The sequence below is a fragment of the Helianthus annuus genome, chromosome 2, assembly GCF_002127325.2.
Source record: "Helianthus annuus cultivar XRQ/B chromosome 2, HanXRQr2.0-SUNRISE, whole genome shotgun sequence".
Taxonomy (NCBI): domain Eukaryota; kingdom Viridiplantae; phylum Streptophyta; class Magnoliopsida; order Asterales; family Asteraceae; genus Helianthus; species Helianthus annuus.
Window position 1 is genome coordinate 155,458,036 of NC_035434.2, and position 13,068 is coordinate 155,471,103.

Below are 13,068 nucleotides of genomic sequence, written 5' to 3' on the forward strand. Positions count from 1 at the left end.
CAGTATACCACACCCCTGACCTAATGAGCATAGTCAATTAAGTTCTCCCTTGTTCATTTGATATGTTTTGAAAGAAAATTACATGCTATATTCATGATGTATAAGATTCTACTTAACTTAGAAAATTAAACAACAGATAAATTAATTATCATCAAACATTATTAGTTATTTTAAAAACATTTTGCTATAAGTACTTTTTAAGAGAAACTAGAAATAAACACCTCCGCGTTACGATGGGGGCGTAAAAGCATGTCAAATAGCACCAATCCAACACAACCGTCAGCGACCACCGATGTTGAAGTTATGGCGTGATAAAGCGAAGAAATAGACCAAAATGTAGAACATTTTAAAAAATAACTTAGTCGATCAAGGACTCATGTGTTGTGACGAACCTGTCATATGAGGAAAAGTAGCCGTAAAAACATTGAACACACATGGACGTTGCGTCGTGTTAACTCGCAAAATTATGAACGAAACGTAACAACGTTGAATCACACACACAGTTGCGTTGTGTTAACTCGCAAAATTTAGTACAAATGTAAAACGAAAATTTGGGAAGGATGAAAAGTATAGGGAACCAAAGTTGAAAGTAAAAAAAGTTGTGAGGTTATATTACAGAAGATAAAAAGTTTTGGGTTAAAAGTACAAAAAAAAATCATTTTTATGAGGTTAAAATTGCAAGAAACCAAAGGAAGAACATATAAAAAATAACAAAGTTGATCAATGACTCACGCGTTTCGAAGAACCTATGAAATGAAAAACAATAGACGTAATATGTTGAACTACACATGGACGTGGCGCAGTATTGCCTCGCAAAATTATGAATGAAACGTAAAAACGTTGAACCACACACACACGTTGCTCTGTGGTAACTCGCAAAATTTAGTACGAAACGTAAAATGAAAATTTGCGAAAAAATTGAAAAGTATAGGGGACCAAAGTTAAATATAAAAAAGTTGAGGTTAAATTGTAAAATAAGGAAAGTTTTGGCTTTAGAGTAAAAAATTTCAATTTTGTGAAGTTAAAATTGCAAGAAATTCAAAGATTTGTATTAAAAGTAAAATTTGATTTTTTTTTTAAAACCACCCAAAGCATATGGTACAACATCAAAACTTACTAATTTGTAGTATATAAATATATATAATATATAGTTTTACATTATTTGTAAATTGAAAGAATTGGTATGGAAATGACGATGTGTGTTTTTTTTTTTTTTTTTTTATTTCTTTTGGTTTTCTTTTTCGCTTTCTTACATGTATCGTAACAAACCAAACGGACATGGACTGAGTTTTCATCACATCTCCGTCGTAACGCGTGGGTCACACCACTAGGTCTCTAAATAAGGGCATAGTGTGTATATATTCTTTATGTATGCCATATTTGACTTTTCTAAAAACGTTTAAGATGTGTGGCATAGTGTTGGTGGATCTGTGGCATAGTGTTAAGTGTGTATATATATATTCCTAGTTAGCCAGCTACCAAGATAAAAAAAAAACCATCACAAACAAGCAACTATATTTTGTTGTGATGGCATCAATATGGGCAGTAGCATCTCCATTTCTCTTTTTCAATAACCCCATAACTCACAGAAATATGGTTACATGTAAAAAGAGATTATCTTTACCACGCTCCGTTCTTAAGGATGAGATGACCATGGAAATCAATATGAGAAGATCAGCAAACTACCCCCCTTCATTATGGTCCGATGATTTTATTCAGTCACTTTCTAGCGAATATACAGTACGTTTGCTGACATTTTAGCAACATTATTTTCTCGGTTTCATCAATACTCACAACTTTATTCTTTCTTGGAGCAAAAATTGTGCTTGCATAAAAAGTGGTAGCGTAGTTGATATCCAGTGTTTATAAAAATGGAAACATATATAAGCTCAACTATATAAAAAGGTTAACTATATGAAAATTCATTATTAAGCTTTATTACTTAATCTTAACATACTCATGTTTCTTTGGTTGATCTTATATGTTTTTATTACTTAATCATACTCATGTTTCATTGGTTGATCTTATATGTTGTATTTGAACTTGTTAGACTTTTGCCTTAAAAATCAAACTTCTAGTTGGTATTGCATTTATTTGCTTGATATAATGCAACACTCGTCCCATTATCATGGACGTATACATAAAAATATATAGAAGTGTATAGTATAATCTTGTAAGAGTAAACTTTTATTTCGTACATGTGGTTTGTTCATTTTTGCCATTTCAGTTCAATTTTAAAAAATACACCAGTTTTCTACCTTTCTACCTGACATACTGGAAACGTGTCATTTCAGTCCAAAAATTCAAACCCAGTTAAGTGACACAGGTTTAATGAAGGGTATTTTTGTCCTTTTATATTAAAACATAAAATAATGAGAAAATAAAAGAAATATAAAAGGACAAAAATACCCTTCATTAAACCTGTGTCACTTAACTGGGTTTGAATTTTTAGACTGAAATGGCACGTTTCCACTATGTCTGAGAGAAAAACTGATGTATTTTTTTAAAATTGGGCTGAAATGAAAAAAATAAACAAATTATAGGGACAAAAATGACAATTAACTCATCCTGTAATTATAGCGTCTTGTCATCCACTACACCTATACCTAATTTAGAAGTGTATGGTATAATCTTGTAATTATAGCTTCTTCTCATCCACCACACTAATCTAATACTAATAAAGAAATATATATAATGCCATGTGGCATTCTCTAATTCAATTTATTTATATAATGCAATATAGCATTCTCTTATTTAATTAATTTATTTATATATGAAATTAATACTATATTAATATTGTAGATTAATCTCTAATATTATTAATTATTGTTATATCTAATAATATATAAATATAAATAATTGCTATACGTTATCCAATTTATCTTTGTGTTAATTTCTTAAACTTTATTTTTTAAAGATTACATGGATTTTGTTTTTTTTTCTTTTTTTTTTATTAAAATATTTAAATTATAAACTGATAAATAATTAAATGAGTATTTATATTAAACTGATAAATAATTAAATAAGTATTTAAATTAAATTTAGATAATCCTTAACTCATGTTTTAATTGATGATGAATAATAATTAAGTTATTTCTAATTATTGTAGAGGATATTTATATAGCATCTTCAGTAAAATTTGATAAACTAACTGGACATATTTGATTTGCTTTAGTTATTAACAATAATAAATATATAATTTGAAGAATAATTACTGAAATCCCTTGTGCAATTCGGTGGGAATTCAATTCCGATCGATATGGGTTTGGTTCATTTCGGTAATGACACTCTTTATAACTACAAAAAGAAAAAACCAAAGAAATAAAGTCGTTAAACTTCCTAGTATAAAAATTTTGTGGTCATGGTAAAAAATGTTTAAAGTTTAATATTCTAGTCACAAAAACACAAAAGAAAAGAAAACATTATATTAAAGTGAAAACCGTTAATGAAATCTATACTCAAACTGATATTTAACATTTAGAAGTACTAGCGTATTACTCATGTTAGCGTTCCATTTTAAATTATTTATAATTCGAGGTGTTTAAATTGTATGGTTTAACTTATGTTTTTAATGATAATTAGCAATAGTTATCCGTTATATTTTGGCTTTTAATATGTGTAAATTTATCTCAAAAGTATTATATTTTTCATTAAATTTCAAAGAAAAAAGCTGACATTTTTTTTATTATGGGTGGTGTGAGATTTATCATCTTTACTTTTATAAGATATTTTATTTATTCAACTCATATAATACATGAGTCTATAACCTAGTACCTAATAAATAATACTTTTTGTCTCTTCTCTTATATCATCTGTTCGTATTCTATTTCTTAAATATAAAAAGTTAATCAAAAAAGAAGTAAATTATTATTTTAACCCTTGTGGTTTGGTCAGAAATCTCACTATAGTCCAAATAGTTATGTTTCTCATCATCTTTGTTCCTTTGTTCCTGAAGTTTCCATTTTGTTGTCGTTTTCGTTCTAACACCCTAACTTACATTGAATGTTTCTTTTAATATTTAATATTTATATTTAATGTTATTAAAAGGGTATATTGGTAAAACTACATAGATCATAACTTGTAATCTTCCTCTTTAATAGTTAACTACGTTAATTTGTAACTTATTTTCAAAATATATATTTTTTCAAAAATATATTAGAGTATAAGATAAATTAAAAGTTGTGTAGGATAAAGTATAGTATAAAATTCAACATGTATAGTATAAAATTCGATAATGTATAGGATATATGTATCATAAAATTTTATGTGTTTAGGATAAAATAAAATTGAATAATTAATCAGAGAGAAAATACATAATGTGGAGTTATAAAGTAGAAAAAATTACATCGTGGGTCCTTATGGTTTCTGCCAAATTTCAATGTAGGGTACTAATAGTTTTTGTTACAAAATCAGGTATTAACTTTCTAATTTATCACAATGTTGAGCACTAAGGTCAAACCTTGTTAACTTTTTTTTGTTAAGTCTTAATAAAATGACTAAAATGCCCTTTAATAAATAGAGAGTCTATTTTTAGTTAATTATATTTTACTAAAATTATTTAGAGTTTTATTTATATTTACATTTATATTTATATTTTTTATATTTTTCAGTTTTATTTACATTTTTTATATAATTATATGGATTTGAATTTTATTATTTATAAACTTTGAGTTGTATATAATATTATTTAGAGTAAGTTAAAAAGTTTATTTTACTAGCATATTATTATATATAAATTCAAAGTTTATAAATAATAAACTTCAAATCCATTTAATTTTATAAAAAATATAAATAAAATTGAAAAATATAAAAATATAAATATAAATAAAACTTTACATTAATATTTTACCATTATACATTTTTCTTCTTTGTCTTCTTAAACTGATTTTCTTCTTATTTTATTCTTCTCCATTATACATTTTTCTTCTTTACCTTATATATATAGGCCAACCACCACAAGTGGCCTAGTGGTGGAGTGACTTGGGTTCTCCAATGGAGATCCAAGTTCAATTCCCATTAGTGCCACTTTGGTGGCCACCGACACCCGCTTTAAAGCCGGACCGAGGACACTCGAGGTCTCGGGTTTGAAACATGTTTCTTACCCCTCTTTGATGGCTATGGGTATTTGCCGCCAGGGATCCTTGTCGGGTGGTGAACTGGGAAGGGAGATCCCTTCCGCGGTCAGGGGTACCGTGCAACTACCCTTTTATATATATAGGCCGGTTATTGTACAAAATGCCTTAACGTATGCTGCGTACGTCATTCAGTATCAACATGCGAAATTTGGTTTATAACATGCGACTTTCATTTTTTTTCCCATGCGATTTCAGTTTTCTTCTGTACATGCGATTTGAGGTTTTTATTGAACATGCGATTTCCTTTATTTTCTATGAATGCAATTTTCAGGGTTTTTGACACTTGCGATTTTCCTTTCTGGAAACATAACGTGCAATTTTACCATCGCATACGCAGCGTACGTTAAGGCATATTGTACGATATACTTTTTCTATATATATATATATATATAAATCTTTCCATATTTTTGTACATGTGTATATTAAAATGTTACAAACACAGCTGTAAAAAGCTGCAGACATTTGCATTTACACCTTTTTAAGAGTTTTTACGATTGTGTAAATCAACAAAAACCTTTTTTTTTTGTAAAAACTGATTTTTTCAGATTTTTTATAAATTTGTTTTTGAAAAACCTTTTGTAAGCCGAGTTCTCGAAGTTCTCACAACTCGTAGGAGTTTTCATTTTACCCTAACCCTACACACACACATATAGGATATAAGGATGAGTTATCGTACAATAGTCGCTTAACGTGTGACCAGTACGCAACTTAATTATGCATGAAGAAGATATCACACATGGTCAATACACAAAATCATGCACGGGTTGTTTCAATCCTAATTACGCATGTTATATCCATAATTTTTTCGAGGTCGCGTACCGGTCGCATGTTAAGAGCCTTTCATATTTTAAACTTTCCCTATATTTATTTATTTATATAGTTGAGAGTTCAAATGAGAAGAAATTTTTTGTAAGAATAGATATAATAAGTTTTATACCAACATAAATGTTTCATTTAATTTAATATGTATATTTAATGTTATTGTAAGGGCATATAGATAAATTTCTAATTATAATTAATTTATTCTATTCCTCTAAATTAGCTAAACTAATTAAAGCTGAACATATTTTTAAAATATATTCATTAAAGATAACATAATTTACGGTGATGGATAATTTTTCGATATATGTAGAATAAAGTGTATGGTAAATTTCGATATGTGTAGAATAAATTTTGATGTATGTAGGATATATGAATGATAAATTTCGATATGTGTAGGATAAATTTAAAAATGTGTATGATAAAGTGTTTTTAACTAATTAGTGAGAGGAAAAATAATTAACCGGAGAAGTTATAAACTTTTATTGTTTTACCATTATGCCTTATGTTTTTTTCTCAAATGATCTTCCCCCTCTCTCTCTATATATTTTATACTTACAAAAACGAATATGTAAAAGGGTTTTGAATGAAAATGGAAAAAAAAGAAAAAGACATATGTATATGGACTAAAATACTCCTATGTTAACTAACTTTTTTGAATGGAGTTAAGGGGTTGGACGAATATGATAAGAAAATGAAAATATCGGGGACACGGATATGTGGATGAGAAAAAAAAATTATATGGATTAAAGTGGCATTTCTAGCTAAACCTTATAGACTAAAATAACAGTTTACTCTTAAAAATAATGATATCTTAACTCAAAGTATTATAACTTAAAGTAGCTACTTATACGTAATTTCAGTCATATCTTATCTCAATTTATCGTTTTATAATTCCTAAATCCTCATTGCTAATTATTTAGTATTTCTTTTATTCAAGCAATGTGATTAATACACGGGTTTCTAATCTAGTTTCACTTACAATAGTATCGCTTGTGCTTGTGGATATATGTAGGGAGAGATGTACATGGAAAGATCACGAACTCTGAAGGAAGCAGTGAGGACTATGATTTGCAAAGGAAATGAAATACAAGAAAATCCATTAAGTATACTTAATTTGATTGATGATTTGCAAAGACTCGGTATTTCGTATAATTTTGTGAATGAGATCAGCAATGTCTTGGAGAATATATACTGCAACTACTACAAAAGTCACGAAGAATGGACTAAGATGGACTTAAATCTTAAATCCCTCGGTTTTCGACTCTTGCGACAACATGGATATCATATCCCTCAAGGTATAAAGTAATAATTATGGATGTCTTTATACAACCCTTCAATTGGATTCACAATCCTAAATATTTGGTTGTATTGTGTAGAAATATTCAAGGACAACATAGATGAGAATGGAACCGTCAAGGGAAGTGAAGATATCATTGGCGTGCTAAACTTGTATGAGGCTTCTTATCATTCAGTAGAGGATGAAAGTATTTTAGATCATGCTAGAATTTCCTCAGAAAAATATCTTAGAGAAAGCATACAGAACATAGCTGATAAAAATATTGCCTCGGTAATAAGCCGCGCCTTAGATTTTCCGCTTCATTGGATGCTTCCAAGGGTGGAAACCAAGTGGTTTATTGAAGTGTATGAGAACAGACTTGGCATGAATCCCATAGTGCTTGAGCTTGCCAAATTAGACTTCAACATGGTGCAAGCAGTTTACCAAGAGGATCTGAAATACGCATCACGGTAAAGCAAAAGTTTCAAAACATATAGATAACATATTTCATAATTTATGAATTAATGATGTAACTTAGTCCACCGTAAAAAAATGTAATACAGATGGTGGAAAGAAATACGTTGGGGAAAATTCGGCTTTGCTCGTGACCGTGTGGTGGAGAACTTTATGTGGAGTGTTACTGAAAATTACCTACCTCATTTTAAAGGAAGGAGAGATCTTACAAAGGTTAATGCGATGATTACTACTATTGATGATGTCTATGATGTCTATGGTACTCTTCCGGAACTCGAAAAATTCACTGACGTTGTGAACAGGTTGGTGGTATTGTTTTTATTCTGGTTTTGTGTCACTCATAACTCTTAGAACTATATGCTTAATTTTAATTTTGCTAGCAATGTCTGGTATATAATATGTTTTGTGCAAACAATTCCTTTTGTAGATGGGATCTCAACGCAATCGCAGAACTTCCAGATTATATGAAAATTTGCTTCCATGCACTCTACAATGCGATTAGTGAGATGTCATATAACGTACTGGTAAATGAAGGAGCCTACGTCATTCCTTACCTAAAGAAGGCTGTAAGTGTCCAATCTTAGCTAAGGAAACCAATATGCATTTCCTTTGAGTATGAGTAGTACTATGCAGTGGCGGAACTACAAGAAAAATTTAGGGGTATCCTAATTTTTTTCACCGTACATTTATACAATATAAATGAAGAAAAAATAATAATAAACCAATGTTTCCTTCAATATCCGATTAACTAAATGAAAAGAACATTTTTTTTCTAGTTTCCCTCATTAGACGAGAAGGCCACATGTTTAATTCGATTTTGCAAATCTATCATCTTTTCCGGTAGTTAAAAAAGAACTATTAAATTGGGGGCGATAAATAGAACTGTTTTACCTTCTCTCGTAAGTTATTCGATTGTTTTACGTAGTGCCGGGCCACCGACAATTTCATCTTTTGATAATTCCGTTTCATATCAACTTCTTTTATTGTTATCTTAATTGAAGGATTTGATGAAGTCTCTACACTTAATTTAAGATTCTCAAAATACTTTTTGAAAAAAAGGGTTCTATCACACAACACAAATTTGACGAAACATTTATATAAAATTATCTAAATACATAATCAGATATCTTACATATATAAATTATTTATAATATAAAATCAAATAAGTGTTGCCTACATCTTATCAATTCCTAATTGTTTATCAAAATAACAATTAAAAATTAAAACAAAAAGAGAGAAAAGAAGTACAAAAATTTTTTTAAAAAAAGAGAAAAGAAGTACTTATTTCATAAATTAACTAGTGAAAGATGGCAAATGATGATGTGTGTGGCTTAGTAACTTTTGAGCTGGTTATATAGAAAACTTAGAAAATAAAAACAACAATAAACTATTAGGCTTTGACTTTTATAGCTTATAGTTGGGCCAACTCTTTACAAGCCCATAAATAACTTTTAATAAGGGTCTTGTCTTCGTAACCTAACCGTCTGATACATCATCTTCTTCACAGCTCGCCGACCTCCAATACCTGCCGGAAAACTTTAAAACCTCTTTTTTTTTTCTTTCTTCTTTCAAGTTTAGTGAGGCTTAGGGGTATTCTAATATTTACTTAGGGGTATCTCACACATAAAATGGGGAAAGACAAGAAAATTTTTACACTTCGTCAAAAAAGTTGAGGGGTATCCCAGGCAACCCCTGCCTCCCTTGTAAATCCGCCCCTGGTACTATGTAATTCATATTGCCTTATATCTTGTTGGTAATTTTAGTGTCATCAAATGATTTTGGGTAATTAGGATTTACTTAAGACCAAATGCGAAATTAAAATAAACATTGATACGAGTTAGGAGGCGTCAAGTGCACCTTCAATCAAAACTATTTTGATTTCAGGTGTTAAGGAACCTCTAAGGTTGTAAGGGATGAAGCCCCTAGGCCATTGAGGGATCCAATGGGGCACTTAAAGGTCAATGGCTACAAAGTTCTTGAGTGGCGACAAATTAATCATATTAGTACCAACTCTATGATAGAGTTCCTACTAAAGTACCACTCATGTAACCACCGCAGTTACACCACAACTCTCATACTCTTTCACTAAGAGTTGCGTTGTTTCCCCCAACCATTGTAATGGTTCAAATCGTACACAAAGGAGTCAACTGGTCTGATTAAATTAACGTATATTGTACTTCGTTTTTCACATAGAAGAACATTGCGTTATTTGGAATACACTATAATTCTGTGTACCTAGAAAATATTTTAATCCGAAAGTGAAGTAAATGATTCAGAAAGCTATTCAAGTGATACAAAATCCAAAACCTACATACTTCTTAATTGTAACTTTAACTTTGATACTCCAGTGGCAGGATTTATGCAACTCTTACATAATAGAAGCTAGATGGTTCAATAGTGGATACACACCAACCTTAAACGAGTTCATCGACAACGGATGGATGTCAATAGGAGTTGTCCCTATCATCAAGCATGCATATATGTTAACTTTACCCAGTGTGTCTGAAGATGCATTGGAACAAATTAAAAGAGCTGAGGATATGATTCGCTATGCATGCACCATTGTGCGACTTACTAATGACATGGGCACATCATCTGTAAACCTCTTAATCTACCTTTTGACATTATACCTATTCATACTTTAACTTAGAGTGATCACATATAAACTTAGGTTTTTGTTGGTATTAGGACGAGCTAGAAAGAGGTGATGTTCCTAAATCTATCCAGTGTTACATGCATGAGAGTGGTGCTACTGAAGTTGAAGCAAGAGAATACATAAAAGAGTTAACTCTGGAGACATGGAAGAAACTGAACAAAGAACGCCAAGCGATTGGTTCAGAATTGCCACATGACTTCATTGAATGTGTAACAAACCTTGCCAGGATGGGTCATTTCATGTATACTGGTGGAGACAAGCATGGTAAGCCTGACATGTTCAAGCCCTATATGCTATCGTTGTTTGTTAATCCAATCCTGGGGCAGCCATAAGCATGAGTTCTTTGAGATGTAACATAATAAACCCATTTGGTTAATTATATGTACTTCCATATTTTTATAATTCCTAAGCTGTAATGTGCCCGATTTTTCTTGTATTCTCTTGCTAAAGTATGGTTTATACTTCTTCTTTAAGTCAGAATCCAAACACATGAGAATATGACACATTTTTCTATATGATTTCTAAAATGCACACAATCACACATATTACACTTAGAGTGAGTTGTAGTGAAATACAACCCTTTCAAAAATCGAATGTGAATTAATCATATTTAGGCCCTTAAAAATTAGGGGCTAGGTTTCAGCTTATTATTTTTATACAGTTTAGCCGCCATGTATTTCTTTTAGCGCAAAATTATTGGAAGGTAACCTAAATTCATATACTTTATGTGTATTATTGTATTACTAGGATTCTCGTAACATAGGTTATCTTGGTTATTATTATTAACTAGTAGAAGCATCTGCCACGTTGTAGTTGTTGTGAATATTATGGGCTTAATCACAGTGAATGTCCACACCATTACAACAAGCCCAATTACAGAGCCCAATCAAGAGTTAGCTAAGGCCCAACAAGTTAAAAGGGTTTGTCAAAGAACCATTGCTGGATTATAAGGAGCCGTAGAAGGGAACCGTAAAGGGGATTATGAAAATTGTTTATCAGTGATTGTTCTTCTTCTCATCTCAATCTGAATCTGAATTCCCATCTTGTTCTATCTCTATGTTTTCTTCTTTGTAATCATAATAACTAGTGAAATACGCTTACGTTCAGCTATTACTTTGCTAAATCAAATTGAGAACACTTCATTGGTGCTTTCATTGAATCGTCTGCATCGATGGCGGACGACTCGTTAATCCTTGATATAATCGCTAATCTTCAGTCCATGCTCGAGAACACTAATAAGATGCAAAGTGCTCTGAGGCGGATGTCTGCAACCCTAGATAAACAACAGTCGGCCGTTGTCAAACTGGGGGACCTACTTCTTTCACCACCTGAAGACGCTACTGATGTTTCTGATCTAGGGCTCGAGACTACTACTCCTTCGAATTTTGGTTCAATCGAATCTGAAAATGCAATTCTCACTCATCCATCAGGTGTGTTGAAGTCCTACCCTACTCCGATACCGTCATTTGGCGATTCACATCCAGCTCCGAACGATTTTAGTGGCGAGATTGATTTGTTTGGTGATTCGCATCCTGCTCAAAACGAGTCAGATCTCGAGCATAACATTCCAACTTCAACGGATCAGCCTTCTCTTCATGGCATTATTCAACCAATGACCCACACATCCATACCTGTTTCTGCCAATTGTTTTGCTCATGTTGAATTACAAGATATGAATCTGGAATTTGAGATGTCCTCTCTTATTCGTGCGTAAGCAAATGATGGTTAACTCAAATGACTATTTGGATTAATTTAGCACAAAGATTTGATGGTAATCATGATTATTCATATTATAACCCCTTAATATCAATTGCCCATTGTTTCGTAGTCGAAAACCTCAAGTAGTCGTTCAGTATTTCGCTTTCATATCTCATATCTCAATTAATCTTGGCCAAAAGTGACACATTTATGATATGAATATTTTATTATAAAGTTTTGTCCCCCAAAATAATGCAAGTTTTACAAAGCTTAAAAAACGTTACTGTAGTGAACCCCTGCCATCTTTTCTTTAATATATGTCTATATGATGTTATTTGATATCTTTGGTACCTTCTTAAACTTAATTAATCTTTCCAAATTTGCAGTCACCGAAGAATTTTCGTGTCCACCACCATCACTAAAACACCACACCAAATGGTCTACTCATCACATATCACTCAAAATAAAAACCAAATACCAAAACAAAAGGTCAAAAAAAGAAAGTAAAACCAAAATAAAAACGTAAAGATAGGCTCAGATTTGTCGAATTCCTCATCGCCAAGAAACAATGGCTTAGTGTCGTCACAACTTCAACCGGAGTTTCCATACCAAGAGGCAGGACACGTCAGTAGAATCAACAAACCGTACAGCCACAAAAGCACAAAACAATAACCAACCATCACACATCAATAACCATCACCCATCCTACCTCATCATCATAGCCTTCGGCCACCGCCATAGACAGCCGGAGCCACCGGGAGCCACCGGTAATGACGAATCAACAACCATCACACATCAATAACCAACAAGTTCGGAGCCGCCTGCAACGGCGGAGCACACCCGTTGTTGGAAAACAGAGCCTGTCCTGAGAATTCGTGTACACTGTTCGAACTTGAAAAAACGTGCCCTTAGACCTTAACATAATTGGGTATTAGGCGATCTAAACCTAATGACAATGTGCTAATAACTATTGTAAACCAGGAAAATAGTTTTGTAAGTGTGCCTAT

The 13,068-nt window shown here is 31.6% G+C and overlaps 1 protein-coding gene across 1 annotated transcript; it reads left to right on the forward strand.

The window, feature by feature from the left end:
• Positions 1–1,471: 1,471 nt before the first annotated feature.
• Positions 1,472–10,836, forward strand: LOC110924412 ((-)-beta-pinene synthase, chloroplastic). The gene is made up of 7 exons (XM_022168423.2): positions 1,472–1,740; positions 6,970–7,252; positions 7,334–7,703; positions 7,797–8,009; positions 8,135–8,273; positions 10,056–10,304; positions 10,396–10,836. Exons 1-7 carry the CDS (start codon positions 1,528–1,530, stop codon positions 10,693–10,695), a joined length of 1,767 nt encoding a protein of 588 aa, XP_022024115.1. The 5' UTR covers positions 1,472–1,527; the 3' UTR covers positions 10,696–10,836.
• The last annotated feature ends 2,232 nt before the right edge of the window (positions 10,837–13,068 follow it).

Excerpts from the sequence above, each read along its gene's own strand:
- LOC110924412 (XM_022168423.2), top strand. The coding sequence starts at position 1,528 with ATGGCATCAATATGGGCAGTAGCATCTCCATTTCTCTTTTTCAATAAC. Across the intron at positions 8,274-10,055 it reads TTCCTTACCTAAAGAAGGCT|TGGCAGGATTTATGCAACTC; the intron begins GTAAGTGTCCAA and ends TTGATACTCCAG. Across the intron at positions 10,305-10,395 it reads ATGACATGGGCACATCATCT|GACGAGCTAGAAAGAGGTGA; the intron begins GTAAACCTCTTA and ends TGTTGGTATTAG.